General features: G+C 39.4%; 1 protein-coding gene across 1 annotated transcript; it reads right to left on the bottom strand.

The window, feature by feature from the left end:
* Positions 1–459: 459 nt before the first annotated feature.
* Positions 460–26,563, bottom strand: LOC133622013 (CCN family member 1-like). The gene is made up of 6 exons (XM_061984532.1): positions 26,430–26,563; positions 22,083–22,296; positions 14,732–14,985; positions 13,199–13,343; positions 12,947–13,122; positions 460–2,171 (listed from the first exon to the last, which is right to left on the bottom strand). The coding sequence occupies exons 1-6, from the start codon at positions 26,478–26,480 to the stop codon at positions 1,857–1,859; spliced, it is 1,155 nt and encodes a 384-aa protein (XP_061840516.1). The 5' UTR covers positions 26,481–26,563; the 3' UTR covers positions 460–1,856.
* Positions 26,564–27,045: the final 482 nt, after the last annotated feature.

Raw genomic sequence — 27,045 nt, 5'->3', positions numbered from 1 at the left:
ATTTCGTTGATACAGCTTTATTCCAAAATGGAATAAATTCAGTTTCGTCCTAAATATTCTACACACAATACCCCATAATGACAATGTGAAAATCTTTTTTTTTTTTTAATGCAAATTTATTAACAATAAAAACTAAAAAAATCACATAAGTATTCACAGTCTCTTATCAATACTTTGGCAGCAATTACAGCCTCAAGTCTTTTTCAATACAATGCCACAAGCTTGGCACACCTATCTTTCAGTTTTGCCCATTCCTCTTTGCAGCACCTCTCAAGCTTTATCAGGTTGAATAGGAAGTGTCAGGATGTCCCTGAACATCTCCAGCATCGTATTCAAAAAGACTTGAGGCTGTAATTGCTTCAAAAAAGGTGCACAAGAGTATTGAGCAAAAGCTGTGAATACATATAATCAATTTTTAATGCATTTGCAAAATAAAAATAAAAAAACAGTTATTGTGGGGTGTTGTGTGTAGAATTTTGAGGACGAAAATGAACTTATTCCATTTTGGAATAAGGCTGCAACATAACAAAAACGTCGGTGGCGTTCTTTTTTGTTTTGAAAAATGTAACTTTGAGCAAGTTGCGACACAACCAATTTAATTCGCAGTCCATGTTTTTTCACTTCCGAGTAGAGATGTTCGATAATGGCTTTTTTGCCGATATTGCGATATTGTCCAACTCTTAATTACCGATTCCAATAACCGATACAGATGTATACAGTCGTGGAATTAACACATTATTATGCCTAATTTTGTTGTGATGCCCCGCTGGATGCATTAAACAATGTAACAAGGTTTTCCAAAATAAATCAACTCAAGTTATGGAAAAAAATTGCCAACATGGCACTGCCATATTTATTATTGAAGTCACAAAGTGCATTATTTTTTTTAAACATGCCTTTAAACAGCAGCTTGGAATTTGGGACATGCTCTCCCTCAGAGAGCATGAGGAGGTTGAGGTGGGAGGGGTTGGGGTGGGGGGGGTTGAGATGGGCGGGGGGATAGGGAGTAGCGGAGGGTGTATATTGTAGCGTCCCGGAAGAGTAAGTGCTGCAAGGGGTTCTGGGTATTTGTTCTGTTGTGTTACGGTGCGGATGTTCTCCTGAAATGTGTTTGTCATTCTTGTTTGGTGTGGGTTCACAGTGTGGCGCATATTTGTAACAGTGTTAAAGTTGTTTATACGGCCACCCTCAGTGTGACCTGTATGGCTGTTGACCAAGTATGCATTGCATTCACTTGTGTGTGTGAAAAGCCGTAGATCTTGTGAGACTGGGCCGGCACGCAAAAGGAAGTGCCTTTAAAAAGGTACTTCTCCCTACGTCCGTGTACACAGCGGCGTTTTAAAAAGTCATAAATTTAACTTTTTGAAACCGATAATTTATCGGCAGTCCGATATTATCGGACATCTCTACTTTCGAGCAGAAATGCGTCACACGTTCCACCACTAGCGGCGGGAAAAAAAAAAAAATCTACAGAAACTAGTGCAGTCTGTGTTTCAAAACTGCCGCGTCAAAGTCATTATTCCCTGCAAAAACCTCAAGAGTTCTTTTGCTGGTTGTCAAGTGGGACCAATGCATCATGGGATTTGGCGTCGAGCGACTTGGAGTTGTGGCCACCGTGTCAAAGGTCATGTTGCTGTCTGCAAGCTCCCAAAATACTAGCATCAGAACAAGCGATCCTGAAGTGTTTTTGAATCTAGCTCCCAGGTCTGACAAGGACGCAGTACAACTAGGGGGCGCCCTGCTTGTTGGCAGGTGTGTGTACGCACTCTTTACTCACTCGGAGCCAGATGAGGGAAAAAAAATAAAAAAGTTGGCTCGTCGTTTTCTTCCGCCGTCCATCCATCGCAATAAAAACATTAATCTATGAACTTGTGCGTGTCTCCGTACATCCAGTGCCGTGGCGGCAGCGCCACGTCGTTCAGGTGGCCGCTCGCGTCCTCGCTGCATTTGCACGACTGAATGAACATGGTTGACCTCTGAAACCGCTGGCCGTCCGGGCAGGCGAAGGTCACGGGGACGGTGCGCGTGCGGCGTGGCGAGCAGCAGCGTCCGTCCGGACAGACGCCGCAGAAGTTGGGGCGGTAGAGACGCACGCTCACACACTCCCCGAAGGACAGGCGCTGGGGCGACGGCGCTTTTTGGGCGGTGGAGCATCTTTTTCCTCTCTGTGCCTGGAATGACAAACATGTAATAATAATAATAATGTGTAGTATTTTCTGACTATAAGGTGGACTTAAAACACTTTAATTTCTCAAAAATGGACAGTAATCCTTATAGCAGGCCTGGGCAATTATTTTGACTCGGGGGGCCAAATTTTGAGAAAAAAAATGTGTCCGGGGGCCGGTATACCTATTTTTAGGAACACTAATACAAAACCTCACAATAATGTCTGATTGAATGCTAAAAACTGAAATGACAGACCGCCTGAGAAAACGGAATGGAATTTAATTTTTTTTTACTGAATGAGACACCCAGAATGTACATGAAAATAAAGAATGTGGGATTTACAATATTAACTATGAAGGACAAAACACTGAATATTGACAACATATGAACGTCACACCCCCTCTCCATCCACATATTTTACAATCAAGCGAAACGCAACAAAAATGCAACAAACAGTGAAATACGAACGCGAAGCGTAAAAAAAACAACACACCTACAATCTGATATATTTGATATATGACTAAGCTTTAGAACTATGTTGTAAAAATCTCCCTTTGCGTCTGACCCTGACACCCACATTTCAGGCTGGCCGCTCTGGAAACACTGTGGAAACAAACCACACCCACACTGCTTGGTGCTTCGTCTGAGCTGTTGTGACTTGGATTACCATAGTAACTAATTCGATGACCATAGTAACTAATTAGATGACCATAGTAACTAGTATATCATGCAAAAGCGCAGATTCCAACCATTGAAATACTTTGTATAGTTCAAGACCTCCGGTCATTTGAAAACATCACTGCACATCATAATGGCAGCTACACTTTCCATCTTAAAGATCTAAAAAAAATGATTTGGGAATGTCCGGCGGGCCAGATTGAAAAGCTTAACGGGCCGCATGTGGGTTGTACGGTATACGGGTATTAGTATAGTACCGCGATACTAATGAATCACATTCAGTACTATACCGCCTCTGAAAAGTACCGGTCCCCTGTCGTCGTCACGTTGTGTCATTGCTGGTTTACAAGCATGTTCAGCAGCGCACAATCTTACAAACAAACAGTGTCCATCCATCCATCCATCTTCTTCCGCTTATCCGAGGTCGGGTCGCGGGGGCAGCAGCCTAAGCAGAGAAGCCCAGACTTCCCTCTCCCCAGCCACTTCGTCCAGATCCTCCCGGGGGATCCCGAGGCGTTCCCAGGCCAGCCGTGAGACAGTCTTCCCAACGTGTCCTGGGTCTTCCCCGTGGCCTCCTGCCGGTCGGACGTGCCCTAAACACCTCCCGAGGGAGGCGTTCGGGTGGCATCCTGACCAGATGCCCGAACCACCTCATTTGGCTCCTCTCGATGTGGAGGAGCAGCGGCTTTACTTTGAGCTCCCCCCGGATGGCAGAGCTTCTCACCCTATCTCTAAGGGAGAGCCCCGCCACCCGGCGGAGGAAACTCATTTCGGCCGCTTGTACCCGTGATCTTGTCCTTTCGGTCATAACCCAAAGCTCATGACCATAGGTGAGGATGGGAACGTAAATCGACCGGGAAATTGAGAGCTTTGCCTTCTGGCTCAGCTCCTTCACCACAACGGATCGATAAAGCGTCCGCATTACTGAAGATGCCGCACCGATCCGCCTGTCAATCTCACGATCCACTTTTCCCTCACTCGTGAACAAGACTCCTAGGTACTTGAAATCCTCCACTTGGGGCAAGGTCTCCTCCCCAACCCGGAGATGGCACTCCACCCTTTTCCGGGCGAGAACCATGGACTCGGACTTGGAGGTGCTGATTCTCATCCCAGTCGCTTCACACTCGGCTGCGAACCGATCCAGTGAGAGCTGAAGATCCTGGCCAGATGAAGCCATCAGGACCACATCATCTGCAAAAAGCAGAGACCTAATCCTGCAGCCAATTTCTAGGCGCAGTCAACGCCTTGACTGCGCCTAGAAATTCTGTCCATAAAAGTTATGAACAGAATCGGTGACAAAGGGCAGCCTTGGCGGAGTCCAACCCTCACTGGAAACGTGTCCGACTTACTGCCGGCAATGCGGACCAAGCTCTGACACTGATTATACAGGGAGCGGACAGTCACAATCAGACAGTCTGATACCCCATACTCTCTGAGCACTCCCCACAGGACACGGTCAAATGCCTTCTCCAAGTCCACAAAGCACATGTAGACTGGTTGGGCAAACTCCCATGCACCCTCAAGGACCCTGCCGAGAGTATAGAGCTGGTCCACAGTTCCACGACCAGGACGAAAACCACACTGTTCCTCCTGAATCCGAGGTTCGACTATCCGGCGTAGCCTCCTCTCCAGTACACCTAAATAGACCTTACCGGGAAGGCTGAGGAGTGTGATCCTACGATAGTTGGAACACACCCTCCGGTTCCCCTTCTTAAAGAGAGGAACCACCACCCCGGTCTGCCAATCCAGAGGTACCGCCCCCGATGTCCACGCGATGCTGCAGAGTCTTGTCAACCAAGACAGCCCCACAGCATCCAGAGCCTTAAGGAACTCCGGGCGGATCTCATCCGGGGTGGATGAACAAACAGTGTGTAGACAAAAAAAGGAGAACGGATGCATTTTGGCTTAAAAACTAACGATAAAGGTACAATTATAACACTGAAACACCCTCAGGAAGAGGTGCTTTAAGACATGGCGAGCCAGCCCCAGTCTGCAGTGTTTTAGCTACTTCTAAATCACTAATCCTCGCCTCCATGGCGACAAATAAAGTGAGTTTCTTACAAGTATCATCCCTGCAGGACGAGGAATAGCTAAACATGCTTCACTACACACCGTAGCTCACCGGCGTCAAAATGTAAACAAACGCCATTGGTGGATCTACACCTGACATCCACTGTAATGATACCAAGTACAGGACCGTATCTAGTAGATACTACTATGATTAAGTCAATATTTTTTGGCAACACATTTTATTTATATTGTGTTTATAAACTTTGAATATGACCAATGTATAATCCTGTAACGACTTGGTATCGGATGGATACCAAAACTAATGTTAAGTATCAAACAGAAGAATAGATGATTATTACATTTTAACAGAAGTGTAGATAGAACATGTTAAAAGATAAAGTAAGCAGATATTAACAGTAAATGAACAAGTAGATTAATAATTCATTTTCTACCACTTGTCCTTAATAATCTGTACAGCAATCTATTTATTTATATATATTATATTTATTTATTTATTTATATATGCACCTTATTGCTTTTTTATCCTGCACTACCATGAGGTTATGTAACAAAAATGTTGTTCTTATCTGTGCTGTAAAGTTCAAATTTGAATGACAATAAAAAGGAAGTCTAAGTCTAAGTCTATAATGTTGACAAAATAATAGAATGGAAAATGACACAATATGTTACTGCATACGTCAGCAGCTAAAATAGGAGCCTTTGTTTGCTTACTTACTACTAAAAGACAAGTTGTCTTGTATGTTCACTATTTTATTTAAGGACAAACGTGCAATAATAAACATATGTTTAATGTACCCTAAGATTTTTTGTTAAAATAAAGCCAATGCAATTTTTTGTGGTCCCCTTTATTTAGAAAAGTATGGAAAAAATATTGGTATCGGGACAACACTAATGCCTTATAACCCGGTGCTCCTAATGTACCTATTCATTCTGGTTGTGCTTACAGACCTCCAAGCAATTTTATTTGGTACACGGTATAATGATAAGTGTGACCAGTAGATGGCAGTCACACACAAGAGATACGTGTGGTCTGCAGGTGGAAGCATGTTCAATAAATGACGCGAGCAAGTACCCGTAAGCAAGCAACACCAAAATGTTGTTTGATTGAGAATATAAAACATTACACACGGTGCTCAAAAATCTGTCAAAAATGTTTTAGTGAGACTTTGGTAAACTACGAAGACGCACCGCTTGATGGATTGTCGGAGCATTATGGCTACTGTAGTCAGACGTACTGTGCTTCAACATTTAGTTTATTATTTATTTGGGCAGTTGTCCAAATAAACAAACAGTTTTACATCCATGAATTCATAAAGTTTACAGACAAAAGGGTTTTAGGCCAGGGATGTCAAACAAATGGCCCGGAACAGGTTTTATCCGGCCCACGGGATGAGTTTGCTAAGTAGAAAAGTGAGCCGAAATTTTTGAATGAAAGAAACTGCTGTTTGTATCTAACGATTATGCTACATATGCAAAAAAATAAATAAACCACATGTTAGTACACCAGTCGAGGAAAATGATCAAACTACATGAATAACATCCTGTAATTTGATTTTGATATTTTTTTATCTTGATGGATTGAAAATTAACACCAATGAGTTGATTGATGAACATTATCACATAATTTATTCAGAAAGTATAAATAAGGACAAATAGATAGAACACTATTAACCGCAACATGTAAGTGTAAAAAAAACCCAACAACATTATGATTTGTACATTTTCAGAAAGTTCTTGTTCTATTTTTAACCAAAGAAAACAATCTGAAGTTGTCTTTATTTTTAAGTTATCGTGCCATGATTTTACCAGTCCGGCCCACTTGGGAGTAGATTTTTCTCCATGTGGCCCCCGATCTAAAATGAGTTTGACACCCCTGGTTTAGGCTGAAGGTGAGCACTTATTTCGCCTAACCCCTATAAACAATCTCAATTACAAGATGTCGTGAAAACAAGGAGACATTGAGCTCTGATCTTGAGCTTCATAGAAATGTGAAATTTCCTTTACACAACATATTATAAACACACCGTGTACACAACATAAATACTGTTCAAATATATACACAGTAAAGAACAGTTGTGAAATATACTTGTACACGTGTTAAACATTTGTACCAATAATATGCTATATACAAACACATACTTCCATTATTATTTATGTCACACATTTAGTTTTGTAACAAACATTGATCATAGTATTAACTACTGGTGTTGATTCAAGAGTGATATATTTTTCTAAGACATTGGTCTTAAAGTTTTTTTTAAATGTGTGAATGGAACAATTTAAGGCATCATTTAAGCTGTTCCACAGATCAACCCCCTGACAGAAATATCTACTTTTTAAACTACTTCTTATGTTTGCTTTCTGAAAGACAGATGAACCTCTGAGGTCATAGGGACTCTCCCTGGGTTTGAACCTCTCCTGTAGACACCGAGGCAGCATGTGGTTATGAGCTTTATACGTCACAATGGCAGTGTTGAGGTCAAAAAGATCATGCAGTTTTCATGTTTTCAATTGAATGAAAAGAGCATTGGTATGAGCTAGTGTTGTCCCGATACCAATATTTTGGTACCAGTACCAAAAATATTTTGATACTTTTCGGTACTTTTCTAAATAAAGGGGACCACAAAAAAAATTGCATTATTGGCTTTATTTTAACAAAAAATCTTAGGGTACATTAAACATGTTTATTTTATTTAGTCCTTAAATAAAATAGTGAACATACTAGACAACTTGTCTTTTAGTACTAAGTAAACAAACAATTATTGTAATTAGTCTGCTGACATATTGTGTCATTACCCATTCTATTATTTTGTCAAAATTATGAAGGAAAATCTGTAAAAAATAATTATTAATCTACTTGTTCATTTACTGTTAATATCTGCTTACTTTCTCTTTCAACATGTTCTATCTACACCTCTGTTAAAATGTAATAATCACTTATTCTTCTGTTTAAATTTGGGTATCAATCCGATACCAAGTCGTTACAGGATCATACATTGGTCATATTCATCGTCCTCATGTGTCCAGGGACATATTTCCTGACTTTATAAACATAATATGAATTTTTTAAAAACAAAAGATGTTGTGATGCCAAAAAATATCGACGTAATCATAGTAGTATCGACTAGATACGTGCCTGTACTTGGCATCATTACAGTGGATGTCAGGTGTAGATCCACCAATGGCGTTTGTTTACATTTTGACGGTGTGTAGTGAAACATGTTTAGCTATTCCTCGTCCTGCAGGGATGATACTTGTAAGAAACTTGCTTTGTCGCCATGGAGACGAGGATTAGTGATTTAGAAGTAGCTAAAACACTGCCGATGGCGGTTGGACGTTAGCCGCTAGCTAGCTAGCCATGTCTTAAAGCACCTCTTCCTGAGGGCGTTTCAGTGTTATAACTTCACCTTTATCTTTAGTTTTTAAGCCAAAATGCGTCCGTTCTCCCTTTTCTGTCTCCACACTGTGTCTGTTTGTAAGTACTCTGTGATTGTGCACTGCCGAACATGCTCCTCTGCTCGTAAAACCAGCAATGATTTGACGTGACCACGACGCGGGACTGGTACGTTTCAGAGGCGGTATTGTACCGAAAATGATTCATTAGTATCGCGGTACTATACTAATACCGGTATACCGTACAACCATAGTATGAGCATAATAATCTGCATGATTTACAAATCTAATGGCTTTCTTTTGAAGTAAGAATATAGAGTTGATGTTTGATTTGTAATTATTACCCCAGATTTCAACACAATAATTGAGATATGGGAGTACGAAAGAGTTACCGTATTTTCCGGACTATAAGTCGCAGTTTTTTTTCATAGTTTGGCCGGGGGTGCGACTTATACTCAGGAGCGACTTGTGTGTGAAATTAACACATTACCGTAAAATATGAAATAATATTATTTAGCTCATTCACGTAAGAGACTAGACGTATAAGATTTCATGGGATTTAGCGATTAGGAGTGACAGATTGTTTGGTAAACGTATAACATGTTCTATATGTTATAGTTATTTGAATGACTCTTAGCATAATATGTTACGTTAACATACCAGGCACGTTCTCAGTTGGTTATTCATGCCTCATATAACATACACTTATTCAGCCTGTTGTTCACTATTCTTTATTTATTTTAAATTGCCTTTCAAATGTCTATTCTTGGTGTTGGGTTTTATCAAATAAATTTCCCCCAAAAATGTGACTTATACTCCAGTGCGACTTATGTTTTTTTTCTTCTTTATTATGCATTTTCGGCAGGTGCGACTTATACTCCGGAGCGACTTATACTCCGAAAAATACGGTATACAACATGCTAAGAGCATTTTGATTTACAGAGTTTTTAATTTGATATAACATAGCAATAATTTTGCCATCTTTGTCTTGAGTATCCAATTTAATTTGTCATCTACATGCGGGTATTATTATGGTGTCGGTATACGGATCCCAAAATGGCACCTATTAGGAGACTAATTATCTGGCGTTTTGTTTCATAATATTATGCAAAACCGTATTTTATTACCTGCTGATGTGTATTTGGGATCTGCATTAGTCCCGAAAATTTGAAATCGGACCAGACAAGACATTGATGCAACGCTGATTATTCATACATGTCCTTTAAACCTGACTTTAAAACAACATTGGAAAACAGTTGTATTTGTAAATTGAGACAACGTTGGTGTCCAAAGTTGGTGGTTGGGAAATGACCAAATTTCAATGGTCAAATCGACGTCACAACCTGACATTGAATAAACGTTGTCAAAAAGCATGTTGTTTCAGCGTTATATTTGTGTTGTAGAATCAGAATGTTACTAAAATTCATTATATTTGCCTGGACAGTTGATAACGATTTTTATGATGGAAACAGTTTGAGCCTAGAACAAATAATTTCATTTGACATTATTTCCCACTGTTCAACTGCCTAACTTTTTTTTTCTTTTTTCAAAAACCATGATTTTGAAGGTATCACTGTCATTATCGTGATTCTACTGCCCCATGGTTCACTTTGACCACCCACTTGCTTCTCTCCAATATGCTTCCATGCATGACAACTCTTTTCCTCTATAAAAACACATTTTTTGCTTTTTTCCCCCAACAGCTTCTCATTGTACATCTCCATAAACGTGCACACTCTGTGATTTTCCACGGCACCTTAAGGCGAACCAAGCATGACAAAGAGCCCCCACATACACGCAAAGCTTAGCTATGGACAGTTGCTTGGCAGGAATGCTAAGCCTGGATAGAGGGTGCTATATATACTAAACAAAACTAAAACACAACAGAGAAAATGAGCACCTGTGCTTTTACAATTGCATGTAGCGCTTAGCCCGGAAATGGTAATGACGACTTTGGTGCTCGTGACTGACAGCACAAAAAACACAGTCTCACAAAAATCCTTGAGTGTGTTTTTTTTTCATGCAATGCCATCACACAAGGTTACCAGTAGTGCTTAAGAGGAAAACTGTGATGGTGACCATAGAATCTTGTGCTTGTATAAATATACATCCACTTGCAAAAGCAGTTTTAGAAAAAAAAAACATCAAGATTTTTTATTACAACCAACCTGCAGCCTAGAACTGATGAAATAATAATAATAATTAAAGCTGCGATGGACGGGACCGACTTTGACGGCACATAAAATCCAAACCGGAGCAGTAATTAAAACTCTTTGGTCAACTTTTAATCAGAAGGGTTCAATCTCTCTCCTGTGTTAGTTTGAAGCAGACACGACAAACGCGCTCAGAGGAGATAATGTTTGAAAAAAGGTGACCGGTTTTTACAAAACTTTTGTTTTGAAGGGGGAATTGCAAACTTCCTGTTGACTTTTGCTGGGGGTTGTCAATATATGAAATGTAGGTCTAAGTGAGACCTACATAGAGGTTTTTGTTTCATGTCTCTAAGACATTCCTAGTGGAAGTTACAGGCAGTTTTGTTTGTGTTTTCTTCCTAGGGAGCGCTAGAGCGCAATTTAGAGTTTTGGGTTTTTTTATTTTTTTATTAGATCGCAATTTTTGCCAGTCCTGATGTGTGTGTCCAGTTTGGTGAGTTTTGAAGCATGTTAAGGGGGTCAAATTACAGCTCAAAGAGGCAAAAGTGACTGTTTTTACAAAACTTTTGGTTTGAAGGGGGAATTGCCAACTTCCTGTTGATTTTTGCTGAAGGTTGTCAATGTATGAAATCTAGGTCTAAGTCAGACCTACATAGAGGTTTTTGTTTCATGTCTCTACAACATTCCTACCGGAAGTTACAAGCCGTTTTGTCTGTATTTTTTCCTAGGGGGCGCTAGAGCGCAATTTTGAGTTTTGGGGTTTGGTTTTTTTTATTAGATGGCAATTTTCGCTAGTCCTGAATATGGTGAGTTTTGAAGCATGTTAAGGGGGTCAAACTACAGCTCAAAGAGAAGGCGGAATAATAATAAAACCTTACAATTACAAAAGGGTCCTCTGTCCCAAAGGGACATTGCGGTCCCTAATTAAAAAATAACTACCGGTACAGTAAACCCAGTTTACTCTTTACTTTGATACAGGGTTACCTTCCTCACACGCAGATCACACGCTGTGTGTCGGGGCCCCACAAGCCATGGAGGGGCCCCATTTTGCGTGAAGAAGCGCATGTAAAATGTAAATTAATAAATGACAGAGCGCTTCATATGAAATTTTACCGCTAATGTAATCCTTCACCCCTTCCTGCTCCGTCACTGATAACAGTATAATGGAACATTTCCCAAGAAATTCTCATTGTGGCGCACAGCGTTGTTGCTGGGCGAGTAAATAGATTTACTGGGATCAAATTCCGGCCTGCAATGCACAAGGAGCATATACAACTTTGTTTTAATTATTTTACATTTGTTATTTTGCAGTACTATACAAAAAAAATATAATGTATTTACAATGAATTTGTTTTTAGTACAAAATATGCATCAAATTAAATTCAAGTTTGATTAAAAAGTATAAAAAATTTAAAAAATAGAAAATAACATTCCTGCTCAAGGTTTCAATTTAACTCGGCTAAAAATATAATTAAATAATAAATAATTTAATAATAATTTTTCCCTCATTAATTTGTTTTAGTTCAATATATGCATCAAATAAAATTCAAGTTTTGTTAAAAAAAAGTGTAAAGATAGTTTCATACAAATAAAAAAGTGTGAAAATGTTTTTAATGGGTGGCCTCAAAATAAAATTCTGCTTCGGACCCAAATTTAGCCAGTGGTCTGAAAGGATTGTTTGTTTATAATTTGTTAAATTTGTTATTTTACATAAACAAATTAATTTGAACAATATATTTCCTATTAATTCATTTTAATACAAAATATGCATCAAATTAAATACAATTTTGATTTAAAAAAAAAAGTATAAAAATGATTCCACATAAATAAAGTTTGAAAAAAATATATTATTGGGGGTTCGAGTTCAAATAAAATTCTGCTTAGGGCCTTTGTTTGTTTATGTTTTAATGATGTTAAATTTATTATTTTTTAAATTAAAAATATGTTGAACGATTGACTTTTTATGAATTTACTTTAGTATAAGACGTGCATCAAAATAAAATCACATTTGATTAAAAATCTACTTCGGGCCTTTGCTGGTTTATGTTTTAATTACATTGTGTTTTTTTGCAATTTAAAAAATATTAAACAATTTATCTTCCACAAATTCATCTTAGTACAAAACATGCATCAAAATAAATCCATATTTAATTTAAAAAATATATATAAAAAATGTTAAAGAAAAAAGTGTGAAAAAAATGTATTATTGGTGGCAGGGGGCTCAAAATAAAAATCTGCTTATGCTTAAATTTAGACATAATCAGGATTTATTAGGGTAAATTAATTTAATATTTATTTTAGTACAAATCATGCATCAAATTAAATTCATGTTTGATTAAAAAACTATAAAAATGGTTTCACAAACAAAAAAAGTGTATAAAATGGTATTGTTGGACGGCATTAATGAATGTCAAAAGGCATTTTGTATGGTTAGGTGTTTTCACAAGGTGTGGAGGTTTACTTGATAAGGCCATGTTTTGTTGCTGCAATAAAAAAAAATTAAAAAAAAGTCTTGTTAACTTTACCTTGCTTGGAAAAGTCCCAGCGTTGCATGGCCGTACTGTACAGAGTCTGGTCTCCCTCTCCAGCTTGCATTGAGGGTTCTTGTTGGAGAGGCGGGAGGAAACGCCCATACCGCAGCTGCGCGAGCACTGGGACCAGTCGGTGGTGAGGATGGGACACTTCTTCAGGGGGCCCCACACTGAAAACACAGATTGTTTTTTTCAAAACATCACCTGCTGTGAGATCGTTCACGCAAGGATGCTCTCTCCTCTCACCTGGCAGGTGATTGTAACCTCGTTCACCTTCCCAGCCGTTCGTTCTGAGAGGTGTGATGTCGTTCTCCATGAGCGGATCATTTTCACGAGGTCGCAGGGCAGGGTGACGCTCCGGTTTGGATTGGTGTCTTTTTGGAAAGGACATCTACAAGATGAAACACAACTTTGCATTTTTTCGGTGCTTACCGTACTTTCATTCTTCTTTAAGATTATTAAGTGCATTAATCAGGGCAATTGTCACTGGTGAGTGATTGTCGCACTCATATCTCGCCACCGGGTGGCACTGTCTTTCAAATTGTGGTCCAGAAATGCAAGGAAATTGGGATGAGAGCTTACTGACGCAATAAAATGTGAAAGGACGAACAGAGGGGAAGCGATTCACATGGCCCCATGCCTGGGTGGATCTCGCGTAACAGGAAGGTGGGAGAGTTAATACTTTTGTAATGCAGTCTGCCGAAAATGATGGAAAGCGCCACTCTATATAGCAACTGACGTAGTGGTCAAAGTTGGAATTGCCAACAAAACACATACCGGGCGGTATAGATGGGTTGGTAGAGTGGCCGTGCCAGCAACTTGAGGGTTCCAGGTTTGAGTCCCGCTTCCGCCATCCTAGTCACTGCCGTTGTGTCCTTGGGCAAGACACTTTACCCACTTGCGCCCAGTGCCACCCACACTGGTTTGAATGTAACTTAGATATTGGGCTTTACTATTTAAAAGCGCTTTGAATCACTCAAGAAAAGCGCTATATAAATTTAATTCACTTCACTTCACATTGTAGGATATTTAACACTCTTCCGCCGTCTGGCGGCTAAAGTGGATTAAAAAAAAAAAGAAAAAGAGAAGAAGCCACATTTCATGTGTCAGGTAAACTAGCTCCTAGTAGCCTACAGTATAGTTTACCATGTTTCCATCCACCCATCCATCCATTTTCTACTTTTTGTAAATTAATTCACTTCAATCGAAGACAAGATCAACTTTGTGTGCTTATTGGAGCACAAATAAACACGCTGCAGGACTGCTTGTATCTGAGATCACTGGCTGCCCTCTCCCCTCCCTAGATAAACTGTACAGTGCCAGGTGCCTTAAAAAGACCCAAAACATCATAAGGGACCCATCTCACCCCGGACATAAACTTTTTGAACTGCTGCCCTCGGGCAGGAGATACAGGACAATAAAATGCTGGACAAACAGATTTAAGAACACTTTTTACCCGAGAGCAATAGTGTCGCTGAACACAAGACAATAATGACTGTGCATGTGAGCTGTGTGCTTGCTATTTTTATGTATTTTTTATCTATGTTCTTATGTTTTTATGTGTTATGAATTTGCACTAAGTTAGTTTTGCTTACAATTTCGTTGTACAATGTACAATGACAAAGATATATTCTATTCTATTCTGCAAGCCGATACCATCTGATACTTGTTTTTTTTTCTGATATCAGACCAATATCAATATCGGACCGAGACAATCCTAAAGTGTATACTATGTACTGTATATTATTAATCTTATGCCTATTCCATCCAACAACTAACCTTTTTGTGATGTTTAGGAGGAAGGCCCCAAGGGCCTTTGTGGCAGTCCACAGTGAAGCAGCACTGACCGGGTATCCTGACCAACTTTGGGAACGGGCAGGACGGCGAGGCCGGAGGCAGCCTGTCATCGCAGAGAGGCGCACATCCCACAGCGCCGTCTATGCAGGTACACTGGTGCTTGCATCCAACATGGAAGCTCTCGCCGTTCTGGTAGATCCTGCCGCTGTACTCGCATGTGCGTCCTTCAGATTTGGCTGGAAACAGAAGCGGTGACACTTTTAATAGGGAGAACGACTTAGCGCGGGGCTATTCAACTGGCACAATGGGGGCCAAATCTGGCCCGGGAATGACACCGTACCGCCTCCCTGAGTTCAGTTCAAGACTTGGGAGACAAACATTTTCGCAGCAAATTTAGAAAAACCCATTGGCAAATCCTTGCATTGACATTAGAACCTTGCTAGCAAACAGAACACTGGGGTCCAAACTTGTGATTGACATAACTGAGGCACCCCTTCAGTCCTCTCCTTTTTTAGAAGTTACAATTTTTTTTTCTAAATTTGATTTATGTCACTATGGCAGTGGTTGTTAACCTGGGTTCGATCGAACCCTAGGGGTTCAGTGAGTCGGGCTCAGGGGTTCGGCGGAGGTCAAGACACACCCGACTCATCGTGTAAATAAAAACTTCTCCCTATCGGCGTATTACGGATACGGCAACAGCAGAAGTCAGACTGATTTGCAGGTGTGTAATTTTTTGTGAGTTTATGCACTGTGTTGGTTTTGTTGTTTGAACAAGGTGATTTCATGCACGGTTCATTTTGTGCACCAGTAAAAAAACAAACAAACAATGGTAACACTTTAGTATGGGGAACATATTCACCATTAATTAGTTGCTTATTAACATGCAAATTAGTAACATATTGGCTCTTAACTAGTCATTATTCAGTACTTATTAATGCCGTATTCAGCATGGCCTTATTATAACCCTAACCCTAACCAAATAACTCTAAATTAAGTCTTTGTTACTTAGAATATGTTCCCCTAGTGTCCAAAAAACTCTAAATTAAGTCTTTGTTACTTAGAATATGTTCCCCATACTAAAGTGTTACCAAAAACATAACTTTGTCTTGAATTTGATTATTATTATTATTTTTTTTCCCCACTAAAGAAGGGTTCGGTGAATGCGCATTTATATGAAACTGGTGGGGTTCGATACCTCCAACCATGTTAAGAACCACTGCACTAAGGAGTTGTAGTTTTTTTTTAAACTTCAGATGCAGTCAGTAGTCATTTGTTGACCTTTTTAATTATACTAATGGTGTTCCTCAAGGTTCCATTTTAGGTCCTCTCTTTTTTATCAATTGTTCTAATCAAATGGTGGCCGGCCAGTTCAGTTAAAAAAACGTGTAAGAAACTAAAATTTTTACAGAAGGTACTTAAAAACAACAGTAATAGAACCAAATCTGTAGAGGATGCTGGTTCTCCAGAACATACAAAATAAGGGACACCCGGTACTTAGCTTTCTGGAAATGTGGCTCCCAAAACAATCTAGTGGATCAACTCACAGAACAACTCATACGGTATCCATGAGGTTTATGACAAACATATGCTTTTATTTCAATACTGAAATGTGACCTCTCCCAATTATACACACAATATCTTCCCATAGCAACAACTTTTTGGAGTGAAAGGTCAGTGGTAATAGGGAGACAGGAAGTGTCAGACTACTTGTCTCCACGACTAGAAAAAGCTGCTATTCATAGTTTGTGGGACAGCGCTTGGCATGGAGCTTATTTTTATCACCATTACTTTTGCTGCCATACAGTAAAACATCCTCCGCTCTCCCACTCATGTTTGTGCATGTGCAGACTTCCGTGCCACGACCCATACTGCTGATGGCTTTACGTGGCTAAACTAAACACTGTTGCTCTCTTAAACAGGCTGTCTTAGTGTCTCTTGGATTTCACAAGCTTTTTTTTTTTTTTTCCAAACCATATTTTACAGACAGCCACTGTGATGAAACGAGCAGAAGAAGTAACGTTTAACAATGACCACAGGCAAGAGTCATTGTTTTGGTGGGTGAGTGTTAGTCAGAAAGATCATACTTTAAGGCCTGATTTACTAAGATCTGAATACCACGCGCTAAACAACTTGTGCAAACTATAAAATTGTGTGTTGAATCTACTAAGACTGCGTGTACAACTGATAAAGGCTGCAGATAGCCTTATTTAAATGAGGTTTTTGCGAGTTCTACTAGCTGTGGCCATGGAGACACTCATTTACTGCACATTCATGTCATCATGCCAGGTGGTGTTTTTCTATATTTTCAAATATGCAGCAGACAACTGTATGTACCGCTTTTTATGGGCACTTTGAGGCAGCCCTGCAGTGCATCTACAATGGAAACCACTTCCTGGGCACGTTGAAGGTGCACCCTGGGAGATGCTGGCACTAACTGCAAGCATGCGCTGGAATGTTTCAGCGCAAGAATATGCATATTGCAAGAGTTTTTTTTCCAAACGCATCAAATTGATTTGTTTTAATCAGCTCATTAAGTCATCAAAGAGTTATAAAATAGTATTGCTGAATAGGCAACATGCCTAATATTTTTATTTCTGACAGTCCATATATGTTGACAAGTACCACATGTACTGAGGGTGTAAAAAAAAAGAAAAAAGATTTTTGAATAAATCGTTATTCTTACTTGTAACAATTCCTAATCGATTAAAAAAAAAAAATCAAAAAGAGATAAAATATGTATATACACACACACAGTATATACTCCCAGTATACACACACACACATCAATGCGTATTCTTTATTTTCATAACCGAAAGGCATCAAAACTATGACACCTGTGAAGTGAAAACCCTTTCAACCTCAAACCTCTTGAAGCTCAGAGGGAATGCCAAGAGTGTGCAAAACAGTAATCAGAGCAAAATGGTGGCTATTTTGAAGAAGCTAGAATATAAAACATGTTTTCAGTTATTTCATCTTTTTTTGTTAAGTACATAACTCCACATGTGTTCATTCATAGTTTTGATGCCTTCAGTGACAATCTACAATGTAAATAGTCATGAAAATAAAGAAAACACATTGAATGAGAAGGTGTGTCCAAACCTTTGGCCTGTACACACACACACACACACACACACACACACACACACACACACACACACACACACAAGTGAAGTTGGCACACGTGTAAATTGTAAATAAAAACAGAATACTATGATTTGCAAATTCATAAAACACGCAAACTTTTTGTAGATCAGGCCCAAAGTATGCAATTAAAAACAAGCATACCACGTGCACACACATTAATTTTGTGTGTTTGCTAATGCTAGCATTAGCTATCTTTGAATGCGTATTCTATCATAACACGACTGCAAATTTTTTATTGTTTATCTTAAACTCATTTTGCGTGCGCGCACGCGCTTTTCTGGCTAGCAAGCAATTTAAATTCAATATATTTAGTAATTGTGAAAAATACAGACATTTTTAAAATACATATTTTCCGTTAAACCACTGATGGTAGCATAAACCAGCTGGTGGTAATCTTGTAATATTTTTGGGTTTAAAAGCTATTTTTCTTTTGTCATCTATGACCCAAAGGACAAGCGGTAGAAAATGGATGGATGGATGGACCCAAAGCCCAGATGTATCCTGTTCTTTCTTGAAACATATTTAACGGCTCAGTCTACTTTAATCTACATTAGATCTATTTTTGTGTGTTTAGGAAACAAAAAGCAAACAAGATCAAAGGGTTTTAATTTTGGACAGCTTGTGTGCTTCATCCATCCAGCCATCCATTTTCTACCGCTTGTCCCTCACGGGGTCGCGAGGGGTGCTGGAGCCTATCTCAGCTGCATTCGGGCGGAAGGCGGTGTACACCCTGGACAAGTCACCACCTCATTGCAGGGCCAACACAGATAGACAGACATTTGCTTCAACCACCGTTAATCGCTTTGTAATGCAGTAAGTGGAACAACTGCAAATCACTCAACTGTTTTACAGTCGCTTCCAATATTGCGGCTTCACCAAATCAGATTTTTTCATTGGGATATATACTGTAGCAATATTTGAGCATAAAAAGTAGGAAGTAGAGATGTCCGATAATGTTTTTTTTGCGGATATCCAATATTGTCCAACTCTTAATTACCGATTCCGATATCAACCGATACCGATATATACAGTCGTGGAATTAACACATTATTATGCATAATTTTGTTGTGATGCCCTGCTGGATGCATTAAACAAAGTAACAAGGTTTTCCAAAATAAGAGAACAACTTCAACTCAAGTTATGGAAAAAAGTGCCAACATGGCACTGCCATGTTTTATTATTGAAGTCACAAAGTGCATTTTTTTTTTTTTAACATGCCTCAAAACAATTTGGGACATGCTCTCCCTGAGATAATCCTGATACCCACTACAACTATGGGAAAAACTATACTTTGACTTTCACAAAGTGCATTATTATTATTTTTTTTTTTTTCAAACATGCCTCAAAACAACAGCTACAAAAACAATGAAGGCACACAGCTTCTGTCCAGAGTATACTAGAGTAATAAAGTAAACAATAACATTCCTCCTTTAGTACAAGGCTGCCTGGTATACTGTATAACAGGAAATTATAAACTGGGCTCAATCTGCCCTGCTCTAACGTATTTGTATGAGTAACACAAATGTGCTGCAAGCGAGTGGTGAGTGCTTGATGTGGCCTAGCAGTCAGCCAGAGCTTCTGAAATGCTGCGTTGAGACAGGGCACCTCCGCTCACTGCAAGCTGCAAAGTGTGCGCCATGCAGTGCAGACTAGCCACACCAAACTCCACCGTAGCTTTTGCCATACTGCGTGCGTTGTCCCTGACCACAACGTGGGCTTTCGCCCTGAGGTGGTTTTTGTTGTATTTTTGTTTTTTCCTCGGCAGAGTCTTTAAGCGACAACTGTGTGGTACTACTTTTTTTCCGCTGTTTGTTTTTCATCCACCTTCCGCTTGTATTCATCGTGTATCTCCTTATGATTCTTGAAGACGTGGGAGATCAAATTGCTCGTATTAAAAGGAAGACGTCTTGGTTCCTCCTCGCATAACCAACTTTTTGCAGTCATTGCAAATTGCCCGATTTTTTATCCGTCAGACACAGTTTAAAATAATCCCAAACCATAGACATGGTGTCGTTAGTCAGTCACCGAGCGAGCTGGCTTGTTAGCCACGGCTCCAGCACCGGCAACAACACACTCTTGTTGTTGTTCTTATGCTCCGCTCGCGGCGGTTTGATGAGGTGATCAAGCGTCGTCAGTAAACCTCTCATGCTGCAGTCAACTCCTGTGTTGTGTGTGGGAGAGGGGAGGGGCTGCTGACTGGGATATGTACCGCTCCGTACAGCGGTGTTTTAAAAAGTCATTAATTTTACTTTTTGAAACAGATACCGATAATTTCCGATATTACATTTTAAAACATTTATCGGCCGATATCGGACTGCCGATATTATCGGGCATCTCTAGTAGGAAGGGGATTCACAGTTTACTTGACACATGAAACGTGACAAATTGTGGGGTTTTACTTTCCACTTTAGCCGCCAGATGGCAGTAAAATGTTGAATCGCTTAAAATGTGTTTTGTAGCAATTCCAACTTTGACCACAGCGTCAGTTGCTATGTAGAGTGGCGCTTTCCATCATTTTCGGCAGACTGCATTGCAAAATGATTAACCCCCACCCTTTTCTTCCGCTTAGCCTAGGTCTCGTCGCGGGGGCAGCAGCCTAAGCAGAGAAGCTTAGACTTCCCTCTCCCCAGCTACTTTGTCCAGCTCTTCTCGGGGGATCTCGAGGTGTTCCCAGGCCAGCTGGGAGACAGTCTCTCCAACGTGTCCTTTGTCTTCTCCGAGGCCTCCTACCGGTCAGACATGCCCTTAACACCTCCCGAAGGAAGTGTACAGGGGGCATTCTGACCAGATGCCTTAACCACCTCATCTGTCTCCTCTCGATGTGGAGGAGCAGCGGCTTTACTCTGAGCTTCTCTCTTCTCACCCCATCTCTAAGGAAGAGCCCCGCCCCCCGACGGAGGAAACTCATTTTGGCCGCTAGTACCCGTGATCTTGTCCTTATACATGATTGATGCGATAATGTTTTTGCGATGAATCGCACAAGTTATTTGACAGACCTACAGTAATCCCTACGTTAGCCACATAGCTATAGGAAGAGGCAATGTAGCATTATTTGGTCATACTGTTCTATGCAGAGGTGGGTAGAGTAGCCAAAAATGTTACTCTTTACTTGAGAGTAATGTGACTCAAAAATAAAAAGGTAGTCATTCAAATAACTACTTGGGTAAAAGTAGTAAATATAAAGCGAAAAAAATACTCAAGTACTGAGTAACTGGTGAGTAACATATTTAGTAGCTATATATATATATATACATACATACATACATACATATATATTTTATTTTTTAAATTCATTTATTTAATGGTACTTGCACTACAAATTTCGCCACACCTGTTTTTAACCTGTGTATGTGACAATCATGGGTACTTTAACTTACCCCTTGGTTAGTGTGTTTGTGTGAGAAATACTACTACAGCATGTGCTACAAAAGATGCACATTTTACAGTAATTCATGATGTTATAACAGGGCTAATGTTAGCATATGCGCAGCTAAAACATAAAAAAAAAATCTAGAACTTGCCGCAGCATGTTTTTTTCTAGTTGGAAGTGGAATTCTTGTCGGCTGAAAAGTGAAGATTTCTTCTGACACAGCGCATGATATAAATGTTATTTTTCATAGTTTGTAAGTACAGTAGGGAAGGGATTCATATGACCCCATGCCTGGGGTGGATCTTGCGTGAGAAAAAGGGGCTGGGGTTAATAATTTTGCAATGCAGCCTGCTGAAAATGATAGAAAACACCACTCTACATAGCAACTGACAATGTGGTCAAAGTTGAAATTGCTACAAAACACATTTTAAACAATTCAACACTTTATTGCCATCTGGCAGCTAAAGTGGATAGTGCATCCCCCCCAAGTTGTGACGTTTCCTGTGTCAGGTAAACCGTGACGAATGGGGCCATTCAAATCCCCATCCGACTGTAAGTCGTTTTCTTCATTGCTGCTGGCCTGGGATGTAAATATGTCACTTTTTACAGTGTGGTGGGGGCTCCGTTTGTTTAGTGGAGTCAAACGTCTCTGGTGCTTAGGTTGGATTGGTGAAACAGTCATGTGACAGCGCCTTCAAAAACAATATACGTATTTGCAAACAAAAAGTCACTTAAGTGTGTAGTGCAGCACTACCCACCTCTGCATCTATGTGATAGTCCCTTCCCTTCCCAGCATGCAATGCTCCCGTCAGCACTTACCTCGACAGACACCCCAGGCCACGGTCACATCGTTGCCGTAATTGCACTCCAGCCCTTTGTGATGGTCACAAGGTTTTATGGGGCCGCAGTCCTGGTTAAGCTGTGCAGCGCATACTTTGCAGCAGCCACAGCCGTCTGGTACAGCGCTAACCCCGGGTGGGCATATCGGGGGTCCCGCAGGGCACTCGCACACAGCCGGACAACTAGCCGTCACCTGGAAAAATCTTATTGTCAAAACAGATTCTGCACCCAAACAACAAATATAAAACAGCCTTTTTTTTTCTTTTTTCTTTTTTTTATAACAAACTGGAATAAGAAAAAATAAATAAATAAATAAAAACGTGGATAAAACATATACTCTGAGAATATATATATATATATATATATATATATAAATAAAAAAAACTACAGTTGGTGATATAATAAAAACAGGTTGGGGTCAATACAGTAATGCTAACATGAATTGATTAACGTGGACCCCGACGTAAACAACTTGAAAAACTTATTCGGGTGTTACCATTTAGTGGTCAATTGTTCGGAATATGTACTGTACTGGGCAATCTACTAATAAAAGTTTCAATCAATCAATGCAAATTTACCAATCTACCAATTTTTGGTGGACATGTTAGACTACAGCAGTGGTTCTTAAACATTTTTCACCAAGAACCACCTCAGAAAACATTTGTCTCTCCAAGTACCACCATAATGACCAACATTAAAATACAGTAGCATAGTAGGGCTAAGTATTAATGAAAAACAAGGCAGAGGTTTTAATTAACATGCATATTTCATTATTTGGCCACTGTTACATTACACAGTTTGAACGGTAACACTGTGTTTAAATATTTATATAACTGATTCTTTGGCGTGCCACTAGATGGAGCCCGCGTACCACCGTTTGAGAATCACTGGACTTAAGGATTAATACTTGTGCAGCCCTTTGAGACACTTGTGATTTAGGGCTTTATAAATAAACATTGATTGATTGATTGAATACCACATCCAGTGGTATCTCAACTTAAGAGCGTTTTGAGATGACAGCTATCTCTCGGCTAATCGTTATGCTTTAAATTACAAGCAGAAATTTGAGATACAAGCATCCCCGCCAAACGTCACAGTAAACCCAGTAAGATCCGCCCAAAATATTTGGTCTTATCCCGAGCATTAGCTTATAACAAAAGATCAACATAACTTTATTCGCCAAACATTGGACGAAAGCAAGTGAGCGTGAAGGACGGTGATGAGAGTGAGTTGATACTCATTGAATTAAAGAAATAAATCATCAAAAACATGAGCGAGTGTGTAGTCTTGACAAATTGGTATTGTGTCAGTGCTGCTCTGCACCATATTGAAGCAGGAGGAGTCAAACGCCCCACCCTTTGATGTTAAGATAATATCAAAATGGCGGACATGTATCCATGAAAATATAGAAAAGCTGCTGATGGTGTGTTTGACGGACAACAGCTGGAGGAGATACCGTATAAGTCCACTCTCCAAGGTAAACGCTGTAGATTTCAATTACATTACTTGTTAGTAGTACATTATATTGTATTGTTTTTATACAATATGTATTATCACTTTTTTTAAAGGCATGTTACATGTTAAAATTGTGCTGTTTTGGGGGCTATGCCATACTTGCCAACCTTGAGACCTCCAATTTCGGGAGGTTGGGGGTGGGGGGTGGGCGTGGTTAAGAGGGGAGGAGTATATTTACAGCTAGAATTCACCAAGTCAAGTATTTCATACATTATATATATATAAGAAATAATTGACTTTCAGTGAATTCTAGCTATATATATATATATATATATATATATATATATAAAAGAAATACTTAAATTTCAGTGTTCATTTATTTACACATATACACACACACAACACTCATCTACTCATTGTTGAGTTAAGGGTTGAATTGTCCATCCTTGTTCTACTCTCTGTCACTATCTTTCTAACCATGCTGAACACCCTCTCTGATTATGCATTGCTGTGTGGCACGCACAAAAGTGCTTTCATCAAATGCACTAGATGGCAGTATTGTCCTGTTTAAGAGTGTCACAACATTGCGGTTTACGGCAGACGGACTGCTTTACTGTAGACGTTCTTTATATTGTGGGAAAGCGGACTCAGGTCCGCATGGAGCTGGAGGGGGCGTGGCCTCTAGCTCCGCCTGAATTTCGGGAGAGGCGCTGAATTTCGGGAGTCTCCCGGAAAATCCGGGAGGGTTGGCAAGTATGGGCTATGCACCGATTAATTTCATTTCAGTGGGAAATGTTTTGACTTAAGAGCTTCGTCACAAAGCCAATTAAGCCTGTCAGTTGAGGTACTACTATATTTTGCAACTTTTTTTTTTTGCAAAGAAGGAGCAGCCTCAACAAGGCTCAGGGTAGAACACCAGAAGTTACAGACTTAGTAAGACTAAATTGTGTTGTTTTTAAGCTTGACTATTAACTCGTGTGATTTATGTTAAGCGTTGTTTGTGTCGTCTTTCTGGATTAAAGTTACGTCTGTCTAAAATATCAGGTGAAAAATTACCAGCAATGTAAGAGTGCTCCAAAAAAAATTAATATCAAAATCACAATTTTTATTTATTCAGATTCTAAAATTGATTCACAATTTTCGTGAATCAAATTTTATCTTTAATAATTTTTGCATTTAAAAAAAAAAAAGACAACAATATTTGGATTAAAACATCAAACAACTATTATTGGTCTTATTTTTCAATCCGAAGCATTGTAAGACTGAGAATGGGTTGGAGTGGTTCTATTTCAATGCTTCTCAAACTTATTTCACCTAATACCACCTCAGAAAACACTTGGCTGTCCAAGTACCACCATAATGGTCAACGCTAAAATACAGTAGCGTAAGACCTAAGTATTCATTAAAAACAAGGCAGAGGTTTTATTTAACATGAATATTTAATATTTTTGGCCACGGCAATATTACCCACAGTTTGAACAGTAAGACTGTGTTTGAATATTTAATTAAGTGGTTCTTTGGCGTACCACTAGGAGCCAGCGTGCCACTAGTGGTACCACAGTTTGAGAACAACTGCTCCGTTTTATTTTATTAGGTTGATTAACATTCTGCGATTTTTGTTACTAAAATCTTAAAAGTACATTTTTTTAAATACGTTTTTTAGGCCAACACTGTGGGTATGAGTCGCACGTCAGCAGGCAAGAGGAGCTTTTGTATCCTGTAACCTGTTTTGAAAAGGTTTTCATTTATACACAATATATGAGAATTGTATTGAATAGAGAACTGATTCTGAATCGAATAGTCACCCCAAGAATCAGAATTGAATCGAATCATGAGGCGAAAGATCCCGTTTACTTCTATTTCCATTATTTCCTATTGTATCCAAATGCTCCTCCTGCAGTGATTCGAAACGTGGTACGTTTATCACCAGTGGTACGTGGGCACCATCTAGTGGTACGCCCAAAAAAATCACTTGCTTAAAAGTACAGTGTTTTTTTCCCCCTTTTCTTATATTCAAACTGTGTTACTGTTCAAACTGTGTAATGCTACAGTAGCCAAACATATCAAATATTCTTGTTAATTTAAACCTCTGGCTTGTTATTAATGAATACTTAGGCCTACTATGCTATTTTAATGCTAATCATTATGATGACACTTTGAGAGCCAGGTTTTTCCAATGTGGTCCTTATTTTATTTTTTTCCCTTATATTTAAACACAGTGTTACTGTTCAAACTGTGTGCAATGCTACAGTAGCCAAAAATATCAAATATTGTTAATTTAAACCTCTGTGTTGTTATTAATGAATACTTGGGCCTACTATGCTACTGTATTTTAATGTTAATTATTTTAATGATACTTGGAGAGGCAGGTTTTTCCAATGTGGTCCTTATTTTATTTATTTCCCTTATATTTAAACACAGTGTTACTGTTCAAACTGTGTGCAATGCTACAGTAGCCAAAAATATCAAATATTATTGTTAATTTAAACCTGTGTTGTTCTTAATGAATACTTGGGCCTACTACGCTACTGTATTTTAATGGTAATCATAATGATGATACTTGGAGAGACAGGATTTTTCTGAGGTAGTACTTAGTAAAAAAATGTTTTTAAAAAGAACCACTGTCCTCCTGTATTCCACTTTCTTGCAAAGTCACAATAATTACTATTGGACAAGCACAAACAAGCGTGGACATTTTATAACCACTCTAAAGTCAATTCATCATAAAAACATGCATATTAAATAGACATTTATGATACTGTATGCACTATTGTTAATCGCCTACGATCCTTAGCCAATTTTTGAACTACTGTCCGTATTTGGACTTTTGTTTTCACGCAGTTACATAAGTTCATGTTAGAAGGAACCTACCTGTGAGATAAAGGCTGTTGTCATTATGAGCAGGCCCAGAAAAGATTCCATGTTACACAAAAATATAAATATAAACTCAAGCAGTGATCCACTGAATGGCGGTCAGTCCTAAATAGTTTCAGTCCCCTTTCAGGTCTTGGTCCAAGTGTTCCCACAGGGACAACTGCCCGACAGACCACTTTATACCACCTATCAGAGCCCACCCCTCTCCTCACCACGAGCCAATCGGTGTGCAGTGAGCAACTGACATGTCTAAATGGGCACGTCTTTACGGCGGAGTTAATTTTCTGATTGGATGGCCATATTGGAATGAATGCAGCCATTCATAAAATTGCAGCGCTGCTCTGTTTATTTTATGGGTTAAAAATTAAAAGTGAAGCGGCCCTTTCAAGTCACATTCCTGCTTTTGTGGCTGGAGCTCTCCAAGCGCTAAGTAAATATATTCAGCTGGGCCAGACAGTATGGTTACATTCGGGAGACCTCCACCTTTGGAAAAAGAAGGGGATGGAATTCCCCGAAGTACCAGACCAGTGTAGGAAATGAAAGTGGAGGGTAGTGAATCAAAAATGTGTTTTTCTTATGTAGGCTTAGACTAGCACTATTTAGGCAAATTGAC

The sequence above is a fragment of the Nerophis lumbriciformis genome, linkage group LG25 (assembly GCF_033978685.3).
Source record: "Nerophis lumbriciformis linkage group LG25, RoL_Nlum_v2.1, whole genome shotgun sequence".
Taxonomy (NCBI): Eukaryota; Metazoa; Chordata; class Actinopteri; order Syngnathiformes; family Syngnathidae; genus Nerophis; species Nerophis lumbriciformis.
Note: the sequence above shows the minus strand (reverse complement) of the source record. Positions and strands in the feature narration are given on the sequence as shown.